At 44.9% G+C, this 3,429-nt stretch overlaps 1 protein-coding gene across 1 annotated transcript; it reads right to left on the bottom strand.

Moving 5' to 3' along the window:
• Positions 1-302: 302 nt before the first annotated feature.
• Positions 303-3,197, bottom strand: LOC125525817 (uncharacterized). Its single transcript, XM_048690819.2, has one exon. The coding sequence runs from the start codon at positions 3,102-3,104 to the stop codon at positions 453-455; it is 2,652 nt and encodes an 883-aa protein (XP_048546776.1). The 5' UTR covers positions 3,105-3,197; the 3' UTR covers positions 303-452.
• Positions 3,198-3,429: the final 232 nt, after the last annotated feature.

Below are 3,429 nucleotides of genomic sequence, written 5' to 3'. Positions count from 1 at the left end.
CGACTTGACTCGGTTGAGGAAAATAAGGCCACGCCCGGTAGCTAAGTGTATGTAGTATCATGTGAAGGAAATATGTTCTGCCGGGGGGCTTTTAGACTGGAATTCGAGTTGGTGAGATTCACAGGTTAGCACACAGAATGAACAATGAAATAATGTTTTGTGGAAGCTTATGCCTTTGCCTCGGCACGCTTTCATGTTAATATAGGGGCAAAGCCATGTAGGCCAAGAATACAAGGTTGGTAGGATTACCAAATCTTTATCAATCAGATTGGTGTACACGATCCTAACAAAATATTTGTTACTTCTAAGACATATTACAAGCTTATAATCTCCAACAAAACACATTCTTGTACAAGCTACAAAATACTTCCTCACTCTTATTTATTCATACACTTCAACAGTAGAATGACACCAGCATCAGATCAGCCTTATTTGGTTTAGCACGCCAGTTCTTAACTTGTAGTTGTCTTACTGGTCATCATGCCCCAAGTAACAACAACAAACACGTACACATTGTCATGTAGCTTGTCAAAGAGGCGAAAATAAGCATTCCTCCATGCTCTTTTGAACAGAAGAGCACAAAAGACAACCCAGAGTCCCGCCACAAAGCCAGCCATCAGCCCAAAGTAGAAGAACGCCACTGGATCATAACCATTTTCTCTTCTCTGCTGGTTACCATGCTCTAGAGCATTGTTGCCTGGGCAATTCTTTTTAAGAGGAGGCCCACAAAGACCATTATTGCTGCTGTACATGGACGGGTTCTCGGCATAGAGGGTGTCAAGTTGACGTCCTGTCGGAATTCTTCCTACAAGATTGTTGTATGACAAGTCCAAGGAGCTTAGATACGTCAAATCTGTCAAGCTTGTCGGGATTTCACCGGAAAGGTTGTTCCAGGATAAGTCGAGTGATTCTAGTGATTTCATAGCCCCAATGTTCGTAGGAATTTTCCCGCTCAGGTGATTCCAAGATAAATTCAAAGTAAACAATCCATTAAGAGAAGTTATCTCATCTGGAATTCCACCTGTTAAGTGGTTGAGTGAAATGTCAATGCCGTACATCTCGTTAACTCTATATATGTCATACTTCATATTTTGCCGCTTCATCACCACAGACAAAATGTCCTTGTTTATGACCTCTTGAACATACCAGCGAGTCCCACGCTGTGGATGTTCTAGTGTCATTGCTATTAATTTTGACAAGGACGATGGAATTGATCCTGAGATATTGTTGCTTGCTAAACTGAAGTACTGAAGTAGTATAAGATTTGTGATGTTGGCTGGAATATCCCCATAAAACATGTTATGGTTTAGCAGCAAAAATTTCAAGTTCACCAATTCTCCAATCCACATGGGTAACGTTCCATAGAACTTGTTCACCGCAAGATCAAGGAAAACTAATTGTGAGCTGTTCTGAATCCAAGATGGAAAATTTCCAGACAAGTTATTGTTACTTAAGATCAGAAATTCCATGCTTGGCATCGCAGAACACCATGGAAATTCTCCCTCAAAGAGATTATTGGATAGATCCAACAAACTAAGGTTTTTCAATTCACAAATAGCCCTAGGAACATGACCAGTAAGGCAATTGGAGAAGAGATTTAGATCTGTAAGATCTGGAGCTCCAAAATCTAACGGCAAAGGTCCTGACAAGGAGTTCATGGAGATGGCCAATCGAGTGAGGCTTCTCGGTAACATTGGTATCTGGCCAGTTAGCTGGTTCAAAGTGAGATCGAGGCCATACAAACTAGTAAGATTCCTTAACCCCGATGGTATAGCTCCAGTAATGCTGTTGTTAGAAAGGGAAAGATCTTGTAAGTTGGTCAAGTGCCCAACCATATCTGGCAGCATTCCTGTCATATTGTTGTGGTTCGAATACACAGAGAGGAATTTGTTGGACGAGCATTGTGGCAGTTTCCTTAAAAACTCTGTTATGTTCCCAAGCGCGAGACTTCCATCAAGCCGTAGGAGCTCTAAATCACAGAGATTTTTCATGTCCACCATTATTGTGGCTGAATTGCCATTATAGGCAAAGGATAGGAATTGGAGGGATGTCATACCTCCTAGGGCGTCAGGGAATGGACCATAGAGATAGGTTTCATCAAGGTCTAAATGTGTGATGCCTGTTATGTTCCAAAACCAACTCGTATCAATTCGATGGCCCAGATCGTTTCTGTTGAGATCAAGCCGCTCAAGGCTTGTGAGGTTTAGGTGTGTGAGCGGCTGGTTGGCGTATGGAAGCGAGCAGTTACTAAGAATGAGGTCCTTGAGAGTTGGGATTGTGTTGGCCACAGGGAACACGTCGGCGGTGCCGAGATTTATGTCACTCATGTCAAGATATTCCAGGAAATGCAGATGAGTTAACCATGAGACATCTGCTGTGTGTATATTTTGCATATAACTGAGGTCAAGGTGTCGCAAGTTTGAAAGATTGCCTAGCTGAGGCGGCAGTGTACCGGAAAAGAGCGTGCTGGTGAGATCGAGATACTCCAACTTTGAAAGTTTGCCTAGCTGAGGCGGCAGTGTACCGGAGAAGAGCGTGTTGGAGAGATCGAGACGTATCAAGTTTTTGTAAGAAAACAGGAACTGAGCACGACCATGCAGGGATGTCCCACTAAGATCGAGATACTCCAAATTTGAAAGGTTGGAAAGCCGAGCAGGAACTCTACCAGAGTATGGCGTGCCGGCGAGATCGAGATGTCTCAAGTTGTGCAAAGAAGACAAGAAATCTGGGAATACACTGCTGCCGTTTGGTCCAAGTAGGGAGGTGGTGCTGAGATCCAGGTACTCGAGATGCTGGAGAGAAAGCAAGGAAGGACTTATCTGGCCGAACAACCAGCTGAGACCGATGTGAAGCTCGGTGACATGGCCGGTTTCGTTGCTGCAGGCGACGCCCGTCCAGCGGCAGCAGTCATGGCGCAGTTTTTGCCACGAGGCGAGGACGCCATCGGTGTCGTTGATGCCCTGCTTCAAGGCCAGCAACGCGTCCCTCTCGCGTGGCCAGCAGCTCTTCTGCGCATGTGCATGTGCGACGACGAAGAAGCCGCAGGACACGGCTGCAGTGGCGAGGAGCAAGGCGAGCTTGGCAATGGCGATTGAGTGGTGCATGGCGGAAGTGCAGTGCTACAGCCACGGCGTAGCTATTTTCGCGGAAGCTTGAATGGACTTTTACCAAGTTGAGATTAAATGGCATCACGTCTGTCTTTGTGAGATGCTCATTGTGTGGAGGCCGTCAGCTGTCACGTTTCCGTGATATTAAGTAATGTGGGCAACTACCGTATATATGTATTCTTACATTTTATGTCAACATCTCAGACTGATCAAAGACTGATGTTGTGAAGTTCGGTAAGCAAGCTGTTAATCATGGCGCACATGAGCTCGGTTTAAACAACTCAGATTGAGCATTAATCATGTCAACATGAGCAAGCTGTTA

Source organism: Triticum urartu, chromosome 7A (assembly GCF_056163025.1).
Source record: "Triticum urartu cultivar PI428250 chromosome 7A, HENAU_Tu73, whole genome shotgun sequence".
In the NCBI taxonomy this organism is placed as follows: domain Eukaryota; kingdom Viridiplantae; phylum Streptophyta; class Magnoliopsida; order Poales; family Poaceae; genus Triticum; species Triticum urartu.
The sequence above is the reverse complement of the archived record's forward strand: the minus strand, read 5'-3'. Positions and strand labels throughout refer to the sequence as shown.

Bases quoted from the DNA above. Each gene is read 5' to 3' on its own strand.
- LOC125525817 (XM_048690819.2), bottom strand. From the start codon at position 3,104: ATGCACCACTCAATCGCCATTGCCAAGCTCGCCTTGCTCCTCGCCACT.